At 43.3% G+C, this 20,700-nt stretch overlaps 1 protein-coding gene across 1 annotated transcript; it reads right to left on the reverse strand.

The window, feature by feature from the left end:
• Positions 1 to 11,471: 11,471 nt before the first annotated feature.
• Positions 11,472 to 14,997, reverse strand: CUNH15orf48 (chromosome unknown C15orf48 homolog). The gene is made up of 5 exons (XM_032297562.1): positions 14,844 to 14,997; positions 14,668 to 14,730; positions 14,415 to 14,500; positions 13,382 to 13,442; positions 11,472 to 12,091 (listed from the first exon to the last, which is right to left on the reverse strand). Exons 2-5 carry the CDS (start codon positions 14,701 to 14,703, stop codon positions 12,023 to 12,025), a joined length of 252 nt encoding a protein of 83 aa, XP_032153453.1. The 5' UTR covers positions 14,704 to 14,730; positions 14,844 to 14,997; the 3' UTR covers positions 11,472 to 12,022.
• Between the last annotated feature and the right edge of the window lie 5,703 nt (positions 14,998 to 20,700).

The raw sequence follows: 20,700 nt of genomic DNA on the forward strand, positions 1-20,700 counted from the left end.
CCGGGCGCGGTGGCTCAAGCCTGTAATCCCAGCACTTTGGGAGGCCGAGGCGGGTGGATCACGAGGTCAAGAGATCAAGACCATCCTGGTCAACACGGTGAAACCTCGTCTCTACTAAAAATACAAAAAAAAAATCAGCTGGGCATGGTGGCACATGCCTGTAATCCCAGTTACTCAGGAGGCTGAGGCAGGAGAATTGCCTGAACCCAGGAGGCGGAGGTTGCGGTGAGCCGAGATCGTGCCATTGCACTCCAGCCTGGGTAACAAGAGCAAAACTCCGTCCCCCCAAAAAAAAAAAAAACATTTCCAAATACTGACCTACTCCACAGGTTTACCCTTGTAAAGTAATGAGTTCTTTGCAAAGTGAGGTTCTGAGAAGTAGGGAAACTTGCGCGGGTCACACAGTTTTTGATTGATTGGCAGAGCCTGGATCCAGGTGCTAACCTGTCTGCTTGGTCCTGGCCCACTGAGACGCTGTGAAACTGAATTCATGTGAGATTGATTGTCGCTGGCAGAAGCATCACCAGACTCTTCTGACATGGCTGGTCAGAACTGTTATCTCTGCTACCCACACAATGTTCACAAATGCAAATGCAGCTATCTATACACCCGATTAATCCCACGGCTCCTCAGGTTAGGGTGCTGGATGAGCCTGTCTGAACAGTGGCCGGAGCAGCCTAGCTGGGACAGGCATTCCCACTCTTGGGTCTTCCATGCCTGGCTTGATCCTGCTCTCCAGATAGCATGGCTATGACTGACAGGTTAGGATTGTCCTAAAATATGACTGTGTGAGAATTCTCAAATACCAAATGTTACAAGGAGTAGAAAGCTTTAGCGCCATGGTTCTCACAGTGCAGTCCCAGGCAAGTGCAGTGGCTCACGCCTGTAATCCCAACACTTTGGGAGGCTGAGGCTGGAGGATAGATTGAGGCCCAGAATTCAAGACCAGCCTGGGCAACACAGTGAGATGCCCATCTTTAAAAAATATTTTAAAACAATTAGCTAGGTATGGTGGTGCATGCCTGTAGTCCCAGCTACTCAGAAGGCTGAGGTGGGAGGATTGCTTGAGCCCAGGAGTTTGAGGCTGCAGTGAGCTATGATCAGGCCACTGCACTCCAGCCTGGCTGAAAGAGTGAGGCCCTGTCTCTAAAAAAAATTAAAAGTTTTTTTTTTTTTTTTTTTAATCGATTTAAAAAAGTGTGGTCCCCAGATCAGGAGTGTCAGCTTCACCTGAGAACTTGTTTGGAACCCAAATACTTGGATCGCAGCCCAGACTAATGAAGCAACAACTTTGGGGTTAGGGCTCAGCAGCCCACATTTTAACATGCCTTCCAGGATTCTGACGCACAGCTGAGGTTTGAGAACTGCTGTTCTTGGGAGAAAGTTAGCCAGATTTCCAGTATGGTTTGGGAGGCTTTGATTTGGTGGCATGGAGAATTCCCTGCTCTCTGGGTTAGCTCTGACATTCACCAGTGGAGGTGGAGTTTGTAAAGCAGATGGTGATAATCTAGCTGTGAAGTTAACTGCACACTCCTGCCTCACTCGTTTGCATCTTGCCCTGGAGAGGATTTATTGCCAGGATGGTCTTGTGGCTGTGGTAACTTTTGCATTCAGGCTAGGCCCTTCCTCTGTGGAGGATAAATTTATATCACTTAGACGCCAGGTAAACTCAATGTCCTTCTCTGTTTCCCAGAGCCCAGAAAAGCCTATTTATTGTCCCTGCAGTGGTTGACCAAATCACTGCCTGGCCTAACTGGCCTTGGTGCATTTCTTTTCTTTTCTTTCCTTTTTTTTTTTCTAGTTTTGATCTTGTTGCCCAGGCTGGAGTGCAGTGGTGCAATCTCAGTTCACTGCGACCTCTGCATCAGCAATTCTCCTCCCTCAGCCTCTGAGTAGCTAGGATTACAGGTGCATGCCACCACACTCAGCTAATTTTTAGTATTTTTAGTAGATATGGGGTTTTATCATGCTGGTCAGGCTGATCTTGAACGCCTGACCTCAGGTGATTCACCTACCTCGGCCTCCCAAAGTGCTGGGATTTCAGGCGTGAGCCACCACGCCCGGCAGCTGTATTTCTTACAGTGTTCAGGAACTCCCAATTTTCTGTTTTAGAAAAAAGTAAATTGAATGTTATATTTGGGGTTGGTGTGGAGGAAAAGTTAAATATTAAATTTGAATTCAATTGAACATGGACACAAGCAATGGTCACCAAGTCCCAGAACAGGTTGTGTGAGCCCCTTGCACCAGTGCTGTTTCGGAAAAGTCTCTCTTTCAATCTATTCCCATATGTTAGTTATTGAAAAACAATAGGCAATCGCAGAAGCAAGTTGACCTTTTTGTCCCAGTCACGAAGGTGACTGGGCCTCATGCCTAATAACCTGTTACAAAAAGAGCTGGGGTTCCAGACTGCACCGAAGCTCCGTGAGACCGCTCCTTGTCTGTACACGGACAGGCGGCCGGCTCTGGAGCCCAGGCTATTGCCTCTCAGTCTGGTGGTGAATCCACCATAGTCTGGTGAATGTAAATTTATTTTCCTTTCTCCCCTTTCCATTGCAATTTGCTTATTATATCAATCTGCTTATTATTATATCATTTGCTTCTTGCATCTGCACTGTCATTTACATGGGATAAAGGCTGTTTAGCCTTAAAGGCATTGTGTGTGTGTCTTTTCTTCTCCCCTCTCGCGTTTCCTGCACAGAACAGTCGGGTACTTCATATGATACAAAAAAATTATGCTAGCCTCCATTATTTCTGCAAGTGACATAGCAAGCAAGTAGATGTGAGGCAAATTCTTTTGTGTGTGTGTGGGGAGGAGACACCATTCATATAAAATTTATCCTTTTAAAGCATACACTTCGGTGGCTTTTAATTTTAAAAGTGCATGGTACCACAACAGAACTTTCTGGAGTGATAGAAATGTTCTACAGCTAGTTTTGCATGACTATTTCATGGGGACATAAAATTATCAAATTTATTCCTTAAACTGAACAATTGAGGCTGGTTCATATTATTGTATCTAAACTACACCTCAATTTAAAACAGTAACTTTTAAGTATTAAATTAAAATGTTATTTTAATTTAATTAAACATTGTTTATTTAAACAATTTCTAAAATAATAATTTTAAAAGCAAACAGCACTACTTTTTAAAAAATCTGTCATGATTAAAATGTGGGAAACATACAGTGGTTGACTCAATGAAACTGTCTCCAAATTAACAAGCAAACAATAGGTCACATTTGCCTTGTGGTATTCGTTCATTTCTCAAATCCATTTCTCATTTCTGTTAAGGATATTCAGATAACCAAAGATCTTATAAGTCAGGTTAACTTCCCTGCAGCAATAGAGCCTTAATATACACCAAGAAATAGTATCAACTGTGTGATTACACACTTTAGAAACATCATACTGCGGGGTGGGGATGTTAAAAAAAAAGAAAGAAAGAAAACATCAAATGTATTACTTGATGTAAATACAAAAAAGTTGAGGTTTTTTTGCTTTTGCTTTTGGGACTGAGTCTTGCTCTGTCACCCAGGCTGGAGTGTAGTGGTGTGATTTTGGCTCACTGCAACCTCTGCGTCCCAGGTTCAAGAGATTCTCCTGCCTCAGCCTCCCAAGTAGCTGGTACTACAGGTGCCCACCACCACACCTGGCTATTTTTTTTTTTTTTTTTTGTATTTTTAGTAGAGACAGGGTTGGTCTCAAGCTCCTGACCTGTAATCCACCCTCCTCAGCCTCCCAAAGTACTGGGATTACAGACATGAGCCACCATGCCTGGCCTTACTTTTTAAAATAGTATGCCCACTCTCCAAATAAGCAATAGCCTATTATAAATGTAATATATTATATATGTAGTATCTTATTATATATTCACAAGGTGAATGAGCAAGTTGGTTTTAACATGTCTGCGAGAATTATATACTGTTTGGGATTTTCCTTGATTTTACTCTAATTTTCATCTTAAATCTAAGTGGTGTGCACACAGACAAATGATGTAGTAAAACATGACTAAGATTAAAACAAAAAAAACAGTCTTAGTTTCTAGAGAGAAATGATGTAATTATCTGAGGCGATTTTCTAAGCATGGGAAAAAGACATTATAAGGGACAATCATACCAAGAAAACTAATTTCATTCTGAGAAAGAAAATAAACTTTCATCTGAGTAATGCTTTAGTTATCGGGCCCAGAGAGGAATTGAAATGTGACAGTGTGCCGGGCGCGGTGGCTCACGCCTGTAATCCCAGCACTTTGGGAGGTCGAGGCGGGTGGATCACGAGGTCAAGAGATCGAGACCATCCTGGTCAACATGGTGAAACCCCGTCTCTACTAAAAATACAAAAAATTAGCTGGGCATGGTGGCGCGTGCCTGTAATCCCAGCTACTCAGGAGGCTGAGGCAGGAGAATTGCCTGAACCCAGGAGGCGGAGGTTGCGGTGAGCCGAGATTGCGCCATTGCACTCCAGCCTGGGTAACAAGAGCGAAACTCCGACTCAAAAAAAAAAAGAAATGTGACAGTGTGTGATGGCAGTCACGTTCTTGAGCTAAGTGACTACCTCTTGAAGCCACTTGCTATGTGGGCTCTAGACTAACACCAAGCAGCCATAAAATACCATACACTGGACATCTATAGTTCAGTGATGTACAGCTAATCATTAATCAGTGTTATTTGTATAAACCAAGGAGCACTCCTGTCAAGCACCTTTGTCAGCCCACCTTTTTGTTTCCTTTTGCCCTTTAAAACCTGACTGCAGCAAACACTGGCGGGAGCACTCTGCAAGGCAACTGGAAAGTGTGTCCCAGGCTGCAGTTCCCAATCTTGGCTCAGTAAACTCTCTCTGTTAATTTTGCCTCAGTTTCCTTCTTCAGGTTGAGAATTCCTACTGCTATCTTAGGTACATGCGCTCAACTTCACTTCCTTATTGAAACCATAGACAATTACTTTTTTTTTTTTAACTTTTGAATGTGAGAATATATGTAATGTGCTGTGTTAATACAGTGATTACTAAAATATGCATTTATTTATTTAGTTTTTGAGACAGAGTCTCACTTATCAGCCAGGTTGGAGTGCAGTGGTACAATCTCAGCTCACTGCAATCTTCATCTCCTGGGTTCAAGCAATTTTCAGCCTCCTGAGCAGCTGGGATTACAGGTGTGCGCCATCACGCCCAGCTAGTTTTTGGTATTTTTGTTAGAGATGGGGTTTCCCTATGTTGGCCAGGCTGATCTCGAACTCCTGGGATCCAGTGATCCACCCACTTCTGCCTCCCAAAGTGCTGGGATTACTGATGTAAACCACCATGCCGGGCCTTATTTCTAAGGAGATATGTATGTTTTTGCTATATCTTCTCTAGATGTGAGATAATCTATATGTGTATGTGTGCAGGGGTTCTTATTTTAAGCTAGGTATCTAGGTAGGTGAGAGTGAATATGGGATGTATTTACCTACAGCTGTGTGTGCACTCTCTCCAAAATGTTTGTAATTAGGGCGTTATGAACCAAAGGTGGGCCAGGAGTCACTGGCTATGCATAGATTTCAAACAGAGCTGGGTATGCATGGGTTCGAAACAGGCAATGCTCCCACTCATGGAATGTAATCCTAAACACATTCAGCAGCTTTAGAGTGATAATTTTTTTTTCAGACAGGGTCTTGCTTAGTCACCCAAACTGCAGTGCAGTGGTGCAATCTCGGCTGACTGCAACCTCCACTTCCTGGGTGTAAGCAATCCTCTCACCTCCTTAGCCTCCCGAATAGCACCACACCCATGCATCACCACACCCAGCTTATTCTTGTATTTTTTGTAAAGACAGGGTTTCACCATGTTGCCCAGGCTGGTCTCAAAATCCTGGGCTCAAGCGATCTTGCTATCTTGGCCTCCCAAGGTGCTGTTATTTTTTATTTTTTATTTATTTTTTTTTTTGAGACGGAGTTTCACTCTTGTTACCCAGGCTGGAGTGCAATGGCGCGATCTCGGCTCACCGCAACCTCCGCCTCCTGGGTTCAGGCAATTCTCCTGCCTCAGCCTCCTGAGTAGCTGGGATTACAGGCATGCGCCACCATGCCCAGCCAATTTTTTGTATTTTTAGTAGAGACGGGGTTTCACCAAGTTGACCAGGATGGTCTCGATCTCTTGACCTCGTGATCCACCCGCCTCGGCCTCCCAAAGTGCTGGGATTACAAGCTTGAGCCACCGCGCCCGGCCCCAAGGTGCTGTTATTACAGGGATAATCTTTTTTTAAAGGAAGAAGAGAATACTTACTGAACAGCTAGCTAGTCTAAGTTAGGCACCACTTTAGGTACTCTATAGCTATTATTTCCTACAAGTAATCTTTACAACATAAGCAGGTATGAACTGGCCCAGTTTTATAGATGAGGAACCTGAGGCCTTTCCAAAGCAAAGTAGTAAGTGACAGAGCAGCCTGATTTCTGAGCCTGTAATTTCATTCTCTACCACAGTCTCAACTAAAATGTAAAATAATTTCTCCAATAAAATGAAAAATTATGAGCTCTCACTCATTTCTAGTGATATGGAATGCGATTTTAACTTTTTTTTGCCTGGAAAGCTTCATATTTGATTTGTATGTAAAAGAGAATTACAGCTGTTTGCTTAAGGCTCAACACCATAAAACTGAAAGGACCCTGGGCTTTGGTTTCATTGCAAACAGCAGCACCTTCCTGACAGGGAAGAGCACTCCCTCCCCTCTGGGCTCTTCCACAACTGTCTTTACAGGTTCTCCTCCTCCTTCCCTGTCCATCTCTCCTCAATCCCCATCATAGATGGACCCTCTTTCTCTGCCTGCCTCTTAGAGTCTTCATTTCAATCTTCGTTTCACTCTAGAAGCCCTCGCTGGGCAATCTCGTTCATGCCCCTGGTTTTACCACTCTTTAACCTGTTTCCAGGTGTAGCACCTAGATGGCTCTCTGGGCTCTCCAGCGAACAATTCCAAAGCCTAACTATCGTTTTCTTCTTTATCCCCTCATCCCCACATTCCACATTTTCTCCTGCGTTTCTGTGTTGGCATCATCACCCACCCAGCCTTGCAGGTGAGAAATCTGGGAGGCATTGGGAACAGCCCCAGCTGCATCCAGTGAGTCTTCTTCATTTAATGAGGCTCTGTCATTTATTTCTCCCCAAAAGCTTGCAAACGCAACCTTTCTTCTGTCCCCTCCACCATGTCTTTGGTTAGTCATGGCCCTCATCACTGACCTCAGGACCATGGCATCAACTGGTCTCTGGCCTCCAACAAAGCTCCTTCAGGTGCACATCATCTGCCTCCAGTTGCTGTTGCCAGCTCCCCACTGAGTGGACCAAGCTTGTCCAACCTGAGCCCCTCGGCCACATGCAGCCCAAGATAGCTTCAAATGTGGCCCAACACAAATTCTTAAACTTTCTTAAAACGTTGAGGGTTTTTTTGTGTGTGTGTGATTTTGTTCGTATATTTTATGTGTGGCCCCAGACCATTCTTCTTCCAATGTGGCCCAGGGAAGCCAAAAGATCGGACACCCCGACAGTAGCCTATTATTACCTCCTCCCTCAACTTAAAACCTTTTTCTGGTTCCTTTGTACCTGCAAGATAATAGTACAAGCGTCCTACACATTCCACCTACTTCCTTTTCTCTATCTCTGTTAATGTTAAAAATTCCCTGCATTGGTCAGGTAGGATGGCCTATGCCTGTAATCCCAGCAATTTCAGAGGCCAAGAGTTCAAGACCAGCCTGGCCAACATGGCGAAACTCAATCTCTAGTCTGTAGTCTCAGCTACTCAGGAGGCTGAGGTAGGAGGATCACTTGAGCTGAGGAGGAGGAGGCTGCAGTGAGCTGTAATTGCACCACTGCACTCCAGCCTGCACAACGAGAGTGAGACTTTCTCAAAAAAAAAAAAAAAATCCCCTGTATTAAACTATTCCAAGTTTCCAAGAGACATCATGCTACTTTAGGTAGCTCTGTGTCCATAAAAACATGCCTCTACTTCAATTGCCTTGATGACTCGTAATGAATTTTTTTTCAAGAAATCAGCCCAAATAGACTTTCAGGGATTCACCTTCTTTGGGAAGCTTTCCTTCAGACCTTGTGCCTCTCCTGTTCTTGCTTTATTGTCCCGGTGTTGCTCTCATGCTGTTTATACATGTGTCTCCCTTTCCTAAGCTGTCAGAGCCTCGAGGCCAGCATAGCATCTAGCACATGGCTCATCAATTGTACAAGCTCTTATAGATTAACTACAGGAAAATTCATCATTCTTAGATAGCAAATAAAAAATTGTAAAGTCTGCATGTAAAAGAATGTTATCTGGATAATGTTCTTGTTAACTGTAGAGATAGCAGTTCTATAAAAGCTGCTTTGGAGTTGTTTCCACGACCACAAGTCAGTCAAGCACACAGTACAACTTAGACAAATGCAATAAATAAACCCTGGATTGGATGAATCTGGAATTTAAAATACAGATATAAAGGATATTTTTTAGACAACTAGAGGAAAAAAACTGATATTTATGATATTACTATGATAGGTGATATTATTGAATGAATGTTAATTTTCTTAGGGATGATAATGATATTCTAGTCAGCTAGAATATCCTTTATCTTAGACAGTGAGTACATGCTTAAATTTTTAGGGAAAAAAAGCCTTATGTCTGTAACTTGTTTTCAATATTTTGTTTTTCGAGACAGGGTCTCACTTTGGTTGCCCAGGCTGGAGTGCAGTGGCACAAGATCAAGACTCATGGCAGCCTCAACCTCCCAGGCTCAGGTGATCCTCCCACCTGAGTCTCCCAAGCAGCTGGGACCACAGGCGTGCATTTTTAGTGGAGATGGGGATTCACCATGTTGCCCATGCTGGTCTTGAACTCCTGGACTCAAGCCATCTGCCCGCCTTAGCCTCCCAAAGTGTTGGGATTACAGGCATGAGCCACTGTTCCTGGCCTCAACGAGTTAATTTTTAAAAAGCATACATCTACAGAGACAGCTAATGTGGCAATGTTAATTGATAAGAAGTATGAGTATTCATCTTTCAATGTCCCTGTATATTTGAAAAATTTCACAGGGAAATGCTAAGAACACAACAACAACAAAACCCAAATCTTTTGAAATTTAAGCATCAACATTGCTTTTGACCTCTCTCCCTCCCAAACCTGCAGAATGGTACCGCCCATTGCCATGTTCACACCATCACATTTCAATCAGGTTTGTGTTTTAAAGTTGAAAGCCACGGTCATCCCTTGAAAAACACTCTATATTTTGCTCTCTTAGTTGGCCAACTATCACTAGGCTGTTCATTTTTATATGTGTAAATATTATATTCGACTTTAGAAGCTTAAGCAAATAAAAATGTGCTTCCCAACTGCGACATGTAATTCCTTGAGATCAACTATCAGAGACTTTCATCTGAGATGATTTGAGATGAGGAAACAACAGAAGTTGGCAGTAGTCTTGATTTAATCTTCTCAGAGTTGCCAAATTCCTGGCAAAACCTAGGTATTTTTTATTGCTGTGAAGGTAATGCTGGAGCCCAAAAAATGATACCCCAAATGAAGGCCACAGAAGCAGTTTCTCTGCCTTCCTGTCTCTTGCCCCTGATTCTCCCCTAGGTGAGCCATAGAAACTAGAATCCCTTTTCTCCAAGGTGGGTCATAGAAGCCGGAATCCCTTTTCCTGAAAGCCAGCCATAAAACCTAAATACATTGCTCTTAACTTTTCCCCACCTTTCTATGTAACAACTGGCCATAAAGAAATTATGACACTCATTCCTGAGGGATCCTACCCCCACACCCGGCAGGAGGAAATGCTACAGATAGGCCTTGGTGAACTCCCCCACACAGTCTATTCTAATAGCATTAGGACCACACCCTTTTTGTCCAATCATATTCATACATCTACATTTCATTGAATATAAGCATAAAAATGAATAGTTTTCCCTGTATCTTTGGGTCTTCATTCTGAAGCCTTCCATGACAAGTAAAACTAAGTTTGCTATGTTTTTCTATATCTGTCTTTTGTTATAGGGGTGTCAGCCATGATCCAAAGGGGAGGAAAGGGATCACTCCTTTCCTCAAGTGATCAGGCGAGTGGGTCACTTGAGGTCAAGAGTTCAAGACCAGCCTAGCCAACATGTTGAAACCCTGTCTCTACTAAAAATACAAAAATTAGCCTGGTGTAGTGAAACAAGCCTGTAATACCAGCTACTAGGGAGGCTGAGGCATGAGAACTGCTTCAGCCCAGGAGGCAGAGGTTGTAGTTAGTTGAGATTGTGCCACTGTACTCCAGCCTATCTAGCCTGGGTGACAGAGCAAGACCCTGTCTCAAAAAAAAAAAAAAAAATTTAATGAACCTAGGTGCCTACTTAGGAAAACCAAAAACATATGGCCACACAAAAATTTGTACATGGCTGTTCATAGCAGCATTATTCATAGTAGCCAGAAAGTAGAAACAATCCAAATGTCCATCAGCTTGCCAATGGATAAACAAAAATAGTGCATCCTTACAACGAAACAGTACTGCCAGAAAAAGTAATGAAATACTGATAATATAGACATGGTACAAAATGGATGACTCTTAAAAACATTGTACCAAGTTAGGCTGGGCATGGTGGCTCACATCTGTAATCCTAGCACTTTGAGAGGCTGAGGCGGGTGGATTGCCTGAGCTCAGGAGTTCAAGACCAGCCTGACCAACATGATGAAACCCTGTCTTTAAAAAAAAAAAAGTAGCTGGGCATGGTGGCATTCCCCTGGAATCCCAGCTACTCGGGAGGCTGAGGCAGGATAATCACTTGAACCCAGGAGGCGGAGGTTGCAGTGAGCTGAGATTGCACCTTTGTACTCCACCCTGGGTGACAGGGTGGACTCCATCTCAAAAAAACAAAAAACAAAAACAAAACACTATACCACGTTAAAGGAGTCAAACCCAAAGGTCACATATTACATGATTCCATTTACATTAGATGTCCAGAATAGGTAAGTCCAGAGATGGTTTATTAGTATTTCCCTGGGGCTAGGAGCAGAGGAGTTGGGACTAGGGAAATGACTGCTAATGGTACAGAGTTCTCTCTCAGGTGAGGAAAATGTTCTGGGATTAGATGGAGATTGTTGTACAACTTTGTGAATATGCTAAAAAAAACCACTGAATTGCGCAGTTTAAAAAAAATGGATGAATACTATGGCATGTGAATTGTATCTCCATTTTTAAAAACTAAAAAAAAAAAAGCAACTTTCATATCTCATTTTTAAGGACAGTCTGGGGAGTTGAGGGGCATGTTGGATATGAGTGTATCTTCAGCCTTCAGGTTACCATTGGCCAGAGGGAAGAGTGGCCCTAAACTCTGAAGTGTGCTGGCAAGGCTCCCCATCTTCCCCTCCCCAGTCCCCACGGGAGCATCACAGTGTGGCTTGGCATCTTTAGGGCCGATCTCCGTATGCCTTGCATTCCAGTTCACCTCCAGGATCCCAGCACTTCCTCCAAGTCAATCTTCATCCAAGTCTCCAACCTCATCTCCTTTACCATCTTTTATTCATAGCCTACCAAATTTTGACTTTGTTACCTATACTGCAAACAGATCTCAATAACCTACTAGTGAATGAATGAACTTAGGAAAAAAAAAAAGCTTACACAGAAATCTGTACTGGATATTAATTAAAAGATGAAGTATCATGGTTCAAATGCATTTTTCTCCCATCAAAATATTTTCTCCTCCATTTAAATATATATCTACTCTGTGAGAAATCTTGCACAAATGGCATTACTGATCATCTAATTTACAAAGCTTTATAAATTTTAAGAAAATCATTCATATATCATAAACATAAAATTTCAATATGCAAGATTCAAACTTACAAGAAAATAAGCACTAACTTTGGACAATGCAGTTATTGCTGCACTCCTTTAATTCCTTATCCAGAGTCCAAAAAATGCAGACAAACCCTAAAAATGTAGCAGAAGCACTTCCGCACACTGGTGTCTAGAATCTAGTTTGTGCAGAATGTTTCCACTAGATTTATAGAGTACTCCTCAAAACAAAGAGGTGCAGACGGTTCATTTGGTCGCCTTTCGGACCTTCTGCAACTCTTCAACAGGCTTCCATTCTTGGTTGATTGTTATAAGCTGAAGGGAAAAAGGGGGAAAAAAAAAAGTCTTGTTAAAAATTTGCCTTTCAGCCAGGCACAGTGACTCACGCCTATAATCCCAGCACTTTGGGAGGCTGAGGTTGGCAGATCATGAGGTCACAAGTTCCAGCCTGGCTAACACGGTAAAACCCCATCTCTACTAAAAATACAAAAAAAATTAGCCAGGCATTGTGGTATGAGCCTGTAGTCCCAGCTACTGGAGAGGCTAAGGCAGAAGAATCGCTTGAACCTGGGAGGCGGAGGTTACAATAAGTTGAGATTGCACCACTGCACTCCAGTCTAGGCAACAGAGCGAGACTCTCTCTCAAAAAAAAAAAAAAAAAAGCCTTTCATATGCATGCCCTACTTTAGAATTCGTCCACACTCCCCTTTGGAAAAAGCACCACCACTGTGTTTGTAGTCAAAGAACTACCTCTTTTCATCTCTAAAACACGCACAAAATAGTAATGTGAGCTGGTTTCTATCAGTTCATCTTTTTAAAAAGCCCTTGGGTTCCTAAGGGTTATAGAATCAGAGAGAAAGATCAAACATATGTGCCCTACTTTCACTTAGCAGTATCCAGATTTATTATTATTATTATTATTTTTTAAAGACGGGGTTTCACCATGTTGGTCTGGCTGGTCTGAAACTCCCGACCTCAGGTGATTCGCCCACCTTGGCCTCCAAAGTGCTTGGATTACAGCTGTGAGCCACCAAAGCCAGCCCAGATTTTTTTTTTTTTTTTTTTTAAACACAGTCTTGCTGTGTTGCCCAGACTGGCATGCAGTGGACAATCACAGCTCACTGCAGCCTCAGCCTCCACTTTCGCCTTTCAGGTTCAAGCAATTCTCATGCCTCAGCCTTTCTAGTAGTTGGGGTTCAGGTGCATGCCACTATGCCTGGCTAATTTTTGTATTTTTAGTCACGATGGGGTTTCACCGTGTTGGCCAACCTGGTCTTGAATTCCTGACTTCAAGTGATCCACCCACCTTGGCCTCCCAAATTGTTGACATTACAGGTGTGAACCGCACCTGACAGGTATCCAGATTTTCAAGTTTGCCAGGTATTACGGGAGCCATAAGTTCAAAAACTGTATCTGTTCCTCATGAGTGGCTGGACAATGCTCCTGGCATATAGTAGGCTCTTAGAATTTCCTCATTTTAATCACTCAACGAAGGTACAATTTATCTAAGTTACATAACAAGGGTAAGGTATTAAATCTATTTTGTTGACAAAGGTGCTAAGGTTTGGGCAAAATTGAAATCATTTGTTTTTAATTTAACAATACCTTTTGAGGTACGGTAGGGTCCACAGTTTCCCAAGGTTCTGGATTTCCTTTTCGATCAATGCTAAAATTAATACAAAGCCAATTAAATAGTAAAACATGTGAATTTAAACCGACACTAGTACTCAGTCTATAAACGTAATAGAGACAAAACAAATTTTATACTTAGGCATTCGTCTGCTCATGATCAGGAACCATCAGTAGTAACTAAAATTGATGGAAAATTCTCTAAGGGAGTTTCATGGTATGGCTCAAACATTAAGGATCAAATCCTCTACAGGGTAGGAGGTCTGTATTCTTTTGATTGGGCTACACGGCTGAAGGATCCCACAAACCGAATAATCATAGGAGTGGAATAATGTTCTTATCTCAGTCTGTGGGAGGGACAGAGAGGCTAAGATTGAACTCTGCAGGGGGTGAACTCCAGGGCTCTGAGCCCCTCTGCCAGAGGTTAGAGGACCGCCCTCTCCAGCCCTGCACCAGCCTCCATCAGTTTCAACTTTATCTTTTCCTCATATTCCAGGATACATGCTTTTAGTTTTTACTTTCTTCTATCCAAAGCTGAGATTAGGTTCATCGAAGACAACTGAGTTTACCAATTCTACCACACTAGTAAAAATCTAATATACTAAAATTTAAAATTTTAATTAAAATGATTGTTTTATTATATATATCCCCCGAAACCACTGAAGAACTTTGCATTTCAAAACTTAAAAAATTTTTTTAAATCAAGCTTTACTTCACTGCCAGAGTGGAGAGCCAATGGGTAAAATAATAGAAGAAATAAACTAATTTTATTAATATCACGGTTTTTTAAATTTTTTGTTTTTCTTTTCTTAAAATTTTTTTTCTCATTTATATTTTCTGACCCATTGGTAGACCACCATATCATAAGAATTTTCTGATAAAATATGCTTTTTAACCCTGACTCCCAGTTCACAATTTGGCATTCTTATCAATGGGAAAAAATTAATTTCATAAACTAAAGGTCAACCAAACACTGCAAAAACGTTTTCATAACTTGAGACCTACTTACATCACATCGGTTTTCCGAAGAGAATACACAGCGAAAGATGAGGCTCCACTAGCCGCCACAGCCATGAACACCACCAAGGGAATGAGCTAACAGGTAACAGGTGGAGGAGACACATTCGGTCATTTCAGTATTAAACATTTGAAGCACAACGAAAGTGCTACATTTATTTTATACTTTCTTCAAAATCTGTGCCACCTTTTCATCTCTAAAGTTAAAACTTTAGTCAGGATTTTCAATTGTTTTAAAAACTTACTTCCTTATTTTTCTTCAGCAATTGGAAAAAGCCCATGACGACTTCAGCGTAGAATTACCAGATCTAGAAATGAAAAACCCAAAATACTGATCGCCCTGGTGGGCGCCAAACGGTCCACTGCGCTCCTCAAGCCAACCGAAGGCCGGCGCTTCTGCGTCTGCCGATGGGAGACTCACCTGGAGGCAGGGCGGAGCGCACAGACGATGGTAACGCCCGAAACCGAACGGACCGTCGGCCGCCCCACAGTATATACAGCGACCACAACCGCCCCGGGAGGGCCGGGCCAGCGCGCTCTGGTCACGCGCTTGGGGCGGGGAGCGCGCGGGACCTGACTCGCTTTCCCCGCTGGGCACGCGGCTTCTGGGCGCCCCCTGCAGGACGCCGTGCTGCTGACGTGAAGCGGCCGAATGCGAGCGCTGGCGCCCCCTGCCGCTCGCCGGGGTCCTTCTTGCCCGCCGCCCCCAGTCGCACTTGGCCTCCCTGGCGCTTGTGAGGAGCTTCGAGGTTTGGGGAGTAGGAGGTAGAACCCCCTGAGAGCAAGGAGAGGGCTGATGGCCAAGGTCTGTGGGAAAGTCAACTTTTCTAAAAGGGGAGCCGGGCCGGGCGCGGTGGCCTAGGACTGTAATCCCAGCACTTTGGGAGGCTTGAGGCAGAAGGATCACTAGAGTCCAGCCTGGCCAACATGAGGAAACCTCGTTTCTACTTAAAAAATAAATAAATAGGGCCGGGCACGGTGGCTCAAGCCTGTAATCCCAGCACTTTGGGAGGCCGAGGCGGGTGGATCACGAGGTCAAGAGATCGAGACCATCCTGGTCAACATGGTGAAACCCCGTCTCTACTAAAAATACAAAAAACATTAGCTGGGCATGGTGGCGCGTGCCTGTAATCCCAGCCACTCAGCAGGTTGAGGCAGGAGAATTGCCTGAGCCCAGGAGGCGGAGGTTGCGGTGAGCCGAGATCGCGCCATTGCACTCCAGCCTGGGTAACAAAAGTGAAACTCCGTCACAAAAAAAATAAATAAATAAAAATAAATAAATAAGTAAAAATAAAAATAATTAGCGGGCGTGGTGGTGCATGCCTCTTGTCTCAGCTACTTAAGAGGGTGACGCAGGAGAATCCCTTGAGTCCCGGCCTTTGAGGTTGCAGTGACCCAAGATTGTGCCACTGCATTCCAGCCTGGGCAACAGAGCAAGACCCTGTGTTAAATAAAATACAATAAAACAAAAAAATAAGCAAGCAATAAAGGGGGTCCGGAAAAATGAGCCACAGAGCCGAGAGTTCCAGGAGAGTCTTCCAAGTGCAGGCGGGTAAATTAGAATTAATCCAATCACATTAAAAGATCCAAAATGTGATGTTGTGCACATATGGAGATCACTAAAATTAAATTGTAAAGTTTATTTCTGAATAACTCCCAGGACGCCCTTTTTCCCGTTATCAATCAATCAGTCACCCTGGGTGAGGGAAAACAAACAAAAGAATCAGTTGGGGAGGTTGTCAGGAGAAGGTCTTTCTGCAAACGACCCTGCGGGCTGGCTTCCTCCTTGGGTTCCCTCCTAACTCTCCCCTAAGCCAGCAGCCTCTCAGTTTGCCGGCAGCTGCAATGGTAACAATTTCATAGAGCAAGGGGCTGTATGTGTGCCAGACACTGAGCCGCATTCGCCTCGGCATTTTTGCAAGGTGGGTGCGTTATTAAGACTCAGAGAGGCTCTGGTCACATCACTGGTAAGTGGCGAGGATGCCAAGAGAACACAGGTCTGTCTGGTGCCCAACACCATCGTTCTGTTTGCACCCCTCTCTTAAATACTGCAATTAAAGGACAGGTTATTTTAAAACAGTTTGAAGTTCAAGCTGTAAATTAAAGTTACCATCTTAACGTTCTCTGAAATTGGCTAGACCCCCTGCTCTGTTTCAATCCCATTTTCATTCTAATCTGGGTTTTGCAGTCAAACGGACCCGAGTTTAGAATCTGCCCCTGCTATATTTATTATTAATAGCTGACTTTAAGTAAACTACTTAACCTTCATGAGTCTCAGTTTATGTATCTGCAAAATGGGGACAAACCTAGTTGGGGACAGAGTTGGAAAAAATGTTAGAATGTATGTAAAGCCTGTGGCATTCTGCCCTGCTTGTAGTAGGCACTTAACAAATAGTTACTAAATGCAAAGATTTGTTTTTGTTTCTTTTTTTTTGAGACAGAGTCTCGTTCTATCACCCAGGCTGGAGTGCAGTGGTGTGATTTCTGCTCACTGCAACCTCTGCTTCCTGGGCTCAAGTGATTCTCATGCCTCAGTCTCCTGAATACCTGGGGCTACAGGCATGTGCCACTATGCCTGGCTATTTTTTGTATTTCTAGTAGAGACGGGTTTTGCCATGTTGGCCAGGCTGGTTTTGAAACTTCTAACCTCAAGTGATCCACCCACCTCAGCCTCCTAAAGTGCTGGGATTACAGGTGTGAACCACCACCACTGGCCTCAAAGATTTGTTTTATATAAGGCTGATCATACATGTAGCTTCCCACTAACTTATTCTGGCAAGGGTTCTTACTGTGTAATCCCAGAGCTGTAACTAGAGATACTTGCTGATTGAATGGATCTACGTTATATACTTAATTATCCTTGGTTTGCATTATCTAGAATCAGAGAAGTCTTTTAATGCTCCTTCTGCAAGACTTCTGAAGCTACTTTTGTCAGAAGGTTCTACAAAAAAGCCTCACGTTATTAACAAAGAGGAGTTTTTCTAGGATGGAAGGAAGTAAGGGAGGAAGAAGAGAAAGAACAGGATGAAGAGAGAAGGAAGGAATCCTACAGTAGTATTTCATGACTCCGAAACTGGAATGAAAATGTATAGCCATTGCCTATTAATAACCTTAAACTCAGAGCTCTGCTTTACTAGTATCACTTCTTTTCAAAATGCAATGCAGTTTTGTAGTAGTCTAGGCATTATTCTGAGGATGGGGGCATAGCAGAATTAAAAAGATTAATAAGACACAAATCACTTACTTCAAGGTGCTTACAGTTCAGTGCTCATAAACTCTAATGCAAGGCATGCTCTGTTGCCAAGACAGGTGATTATTATTATTTTTACTTTTTTTGAGATAGAGTCTGGCTGTGTTGCCCAGGCTGGAGTGTAGTGGTGGAATCTCGGCTCACTGCAACCTCTGCCTCCTCGGATCAAGCAATTCACCTGCCTCAGCCTCCAGAGTAGCTGGGATTACAGGTGCATGCCACCATGCCCAGCTAATTTTTGTATTGTTAGTAGAGATGGGGTTTTACCATGTTGGCCAGGCTGGTCTCGAACTCCTGACCTCAAGTGATCTGCCTGCCTTGGCCTCCCAAAGTGTTGAGATTATAGATCACCAGCCACAGGTGATTAATTCTAACTAAGGGAGTCTGAGAAAACTTACCAAAGGTGGAGTATTTATTTGAATATACAAAAAGACAAATTAACCGTAAAAAGACACTTTGGGGACAAGTGACAAACTTAAATAGGATGCAGATATTAGATGATATTAAAGGGATATTATTAAGTTTCTTAGGTGTGATAATGGTATTGCAGTTAAATTTTTTAAATGGCCCCTCCCTTTTTTAGAGCTTGTATGTAGAAATATTTAAGGCAGAAATATTATGATGTCTGGGATTTACTTTAAAATACTTCAACTATGCTGGTCGTGGTGGCTCATGCCTGTAATCCCAGCACTTTGGGAGGCCGAGGCAGGTGGATCACCTGTCAAGAGTTCAAGACCAGCCTGGCCAATGTGGTGAAACCTTGTCTCTACTAAAAATAATTAGCCAGGTGTGGTGGCAGGTGCCTATAATCCCAGCTACTCGGGATGTTGAAGGAGGAAAATCGCTTGAACTCAGGAGGTGGAGGTTGCAGTGAGCTGAGATTGCACCACTGCTCTCCAGCCTGGTGACAGACTGAGACTAAGTCTAAAAAAAAATAATAAGTGGACTCATGCAGTTTAAACCTGTATTGTTGAAGGGTCAACTGCATGGGATTCAAGAATCTTCAGATATTTTGCCCTTTTGCCTGGGGTTGTGAAGGCAAGACCCCCCAAAAATTTGTCATTCAGTTCTTTAGCAATAAGAACACTTGCCACTCCAAAATGTAATGGAATTCACAGCTTCATCGCCAGCATTGGGAGGACAGAGATGAAATTAGGGTCCTCCCTGCCCCCAAGCCCTGTGTACTGGACAGGGCATCCAGAAGGCACTGCCAGGCCAGTACTGCCTGTGTGACCAGGATGAGAAACAGGCACACCTCCCAGCCCTTCAGACCCTGGCAGCCCCCAAAGAAGCCCACTCAGAGCACTCACCAGCATCACCCTGTGTGGCTTCTCCAGAGCCCATAATCCCTTGGTGGTGGTGGTGGTGGTGGTGGGGGTCTTCCCTATCTACCCCCAGTAAGCAGCAACTTCTGGATCCTTTCTCTAACTAGTGCCACCCAGGCTTGCAGAGGCACTGAGACATGGCTGCTTGGTTCCTACCCCAGGAATTTGGATTTTCTTTTTTTTTTTTTAAAGATAAAGTCTTGTCCTGTTGCCCAGACTGGAGTGCAGTGGTGCGATCTCGGCTTACTACATTCCCGCCTCCAGGGTTCAAGCAAACTTCTTGCCTCAGCCTCCTGAGTAGCTGAGATTACAGGTGTGTGCCATTACACCTGGCTAATTTTTGTATTTTTAGTAGAGACAGGGTTTCACCATGTTAGCCAGGCTGGTCTCAAACTACTGACCTCTGGTGACCCACCCACCTTGGCCTCCCAAAGTGCTGGGATGACAGGTATGAGTCACCGTGCCTGGCCAGGAATTTACATTTTAATCAGCCCAGTTCAGGCTTTTATGAGAAAGATAAAATATTATTAAATATTTTTTGTTGAAATTTTCTCCGTCCGACAATGGATGTAATTCTGACACCTCATCCTTCGGTGGCTGCCTTATAACCAGGCTTGTAACACTGGACTTGGTGAATTTTGCAGGTTTCAGGGCTGCTCTGTATTGTTTAGCTTTAGTCAACCTTGAGCAATAATGTGGCCCAGAAAACAATTTGAGTTCAGTTTATAGGGAAAACTGTTTACACTTCCCAGCATACCAGAAGAAACACGTTCAGAAGCTGGTGTTTTAATTTTCTTGTAGATCAAGGATACAGCTTTTGGAAATTGCCCAGAGCCATTCTGAAATCAGATTCAAACAGGATTAAAGAAATTCTTGACCTCATTTTGTCATTTATTGAGCATTTCAGTGAGAAGAGAGAGATAGTCTCTGTGCTCAGGAAGCTTCCAGTGTTCTGTTGAGAAGTTACAGTTATCCCTCTCTATCTTCAGGGAATTGGTTCCAAGACACCTCTCAAGACACCCAAATCCACAAATACTCAACACCGTGATATAAAATGGTGTAGTATATGCAGGTTGCTTACACATGTCCTCCTGGTTATACTTAAAACCATCTCTAAATTACTTATAATACCTAATATAAATGTTATGCAAATATTTGTTACACTATTGTTTTTTATTTGGTCTATTTATTTGTATTTATTTTTTTGAGACAGTCTTGCTCTAGACGCCCAGGCTAGAGTACAGTGGCATAATTTTGACTCACTGCGACCTCCACCTCCTGGGTTCAAGCAATTCTCCCACCTCTGGCTCCCAAGTAGCTGGAATTACAGATGCACACCACCATGCCCCAGCTAGTATTTTGTATTTTTAGTAGAAATGGGGTTTCACTATGGTGACCAGGTTGGTCTTGAACTCCTGATCTCACAGGTGATCTGCCCACTTCAGCCTCCCAAAGTGCTGTGATTATAGGCATGAGCCACTGCACCTGCCCTATTTTTTTTTTTTAATTGCTGTATTGCTTTTGTTTTTTCCAAGTGTTTTCAACCCACACAGTTGGTTCAATCTGCCCATGTGGAGCCCACAGATGTGGAGGGCTGACTTTAATTACAATTTAAAAAGACATCTTCAAATCAGCTCAGCCTTGAACAAACGTGGTTGCTAAATTACTGGCCTACTAGAACCTTTCTGGAAAAGAACAGGGGC

Source organism: Sapajus apella, unplaced genomic scaffold (assembly GCF_009761245.1).
Source record: "Sapajus apella isolate SASKATOON/1434 unplaced genomic scaffold, GSC_monkey_1.0 scaffold37, whole genome shotgun sequence".
Classification (NCBI taxonomy): domain Eukaryota; kingdom Metazoa; phylum Chordata; class Mammalia; order Primates; family Cebidae; genus Sapajus; species Sapajus apella.

Excerpts from the sequence above, each read along its gene's own strand:
- CUNH15orf48 (XM_032297562.1), bottom strand. The coding sequence starts at position 14,703 with ATGGGCTTTTTCCAATTGCTGAAGAAAAATAAGGAA. Across the intron at positions 13,443-14,414 it reads CTTCGGAAAACCGATGTGAT|CATTGATCGAAAAGGAAATC; the intron begins GTAAGTAGGTCT and ends TATTAATTTTAG. Across the intron at positions 12,092-13,381 it reads ACCCTACCGTACCTCAAAAG|CTTATAACAATCAACCAAGA; the intron begins GTATTGTTAAAT and ends TTTTCCCTTCAG.